Genomic DNA, 1551 nt, shown 5'->3' with positions numbered 1-1551 from the left:
GCTGAAACACTGTGAACTTTCAATTGAAAGTTTCTGTAACTTCAAGGTCATACCTCCAATTATGCTTATAAGGTACTCATTCAGTTCTTTTATGCCTCTTTCCAAAATTCATTCCTATTTCTTTTCAAATCATTTCTATTTCATACACAACTCCTCACTCCTTTCTCCGAGTCTCCATGCCTCCTTACCTCACTCTTGATCTCATAGTGCTTTCTCCCCTTCATTTTAAGAATAACATCCAGATTCAGTCAGATATTGATGGTGTGCAGGTCTGTTTCCCATCTCTCTTTTCTCTACAGCACATATGCTGAATAAACCTTTTTTTTCTACCTCTCCTTAAAAAATAAAATAAAATAAAAATGACATATCTTTCATTGTGCTGAGGACCCTTGTGGCACAGTGGGTTAAGGATTGAATGGTCAACTCACAGGTCACCAGTCACTTTGCATGAGAAAGTGAGACAGTCTTCTTACGTAAAGGTTTACAGCCTTGTACACTTCAGCAGAAATTCTATTCTGTTCTACAGGTTCTCCATTAATGGGAATTGACTCGACCATGGTGTAATCTTTACTGGTCAATTTATTGTCTTTCTTGTTTTGTCTTTGCTGTTAGAATGTAAGTTCCTTCAGGATCGGGATCTTGATTTGTTGGTTCATCAATGTTGCCCAGAATCTAGGATATTGCCAAGTGGGTAGATACCTATTTACTAAGTAGGCGAATAGTCAATATTTGTTTTAATGAACGATAGCCAAGCGAATGAAGCATGTGCTGTGTATATTAATAGAACATTCTCATTCCTTTTTAGATGAGCAACAGTTTCGGGATGAACATTGCCAGTGCCATCAACGCGCTGGTCGGCACGGTTTTGCTTTCTATAAATGTAGCATTGAATGCCGAGTCGTTAAGGAGTTGCCAGCTGCTCCAGACCCCAAGCTTATGCGTTTACTTGGGCCTCTTATCAACAGTATGTTTAAAAAATGTTTATTTATAAAACAGTTCTAATAATAAAAAATGTACAGAAAATGATACATTAGACATCATCGGGAGAGAGCTGATGATATCAGGATATCACGCTTGGTAAAATTGCCACCACATGTCAATTCTGACTTAAAGTGATGTGCAAGGGCAGGGGGGACTGCCCCACAAGGTGTCCTAGCCTGCGATCTTTCTGGAAGCGCACTGCCACTTCTCTCTCCACTTTGCCACATATTAGCTTTGTGACTGTGGGCATATTAGATAACCTCTATGTTTTAATTTTTTCATTTCTGAAATGAAAATGATAGTAACACAAATCTCGCACGAGTGGCATAAGGATGGTTGTTTCTAACTCAACAGATAGTGTTGAGTTGATTCTAACTCATAGAGACCCTACATAGAGTAGAACATTGCCCAGTTCTGTATATATGTATGAGGAGTAGATAAGGTAATGTTTGATATGCCTTCAAAATAGCTTAGCTCATTATGTTATTATCATTATTCTTATACTTTGCTTAATGATTATGCTTTAAAAACAACTGTCTGGAGATGCCCCTCACTGGCCCATGGCCCTGC

At 38.6% G+C, this 1551-nt stretch overlaps 1 protein-coding gene across 1 annotated transcript in view; it reads left to right on the top strand.

Annotated features, from left to right (window-relative positions):
- Positions 1–1551, top strand: part of MS4A3 (membrane spanning 4-domains A3) — an 11015-nt gene that overhangs the window by 4288 nt on the left and 5176 nt on the right. The window contains exon 4 of the mRNA XM_045297050.1: positions 806–964. Within this exon, the coding sequence (XP_045152985.1) occupies positions 806–964 (159 nt within the window). The remainder of the gene's footprint in view (positions 1–805; positions 965–1551) is intronic.

This window comes from Echinops telfairi, unplaced genomic scaffold, assembly GCF_000313985.2.
Source record: "Echinops telfairi isolate 266 unplaced genomic scaffold, ASM31398v2 ScPeMD7_7416;HRSCAF=8454, whole genome shotgun sequence".
Lineage (NCBI taxonomy): Eukaryota > Metazoa > Chordata > Mammalia > Afrosoricida > Tenrecidae > Echinops > Echinops telfairi.
Note: the sequence above shows the minus strand (reverse complement) of the source record. Positions and strands in the feature narration are given on the sequence as shown.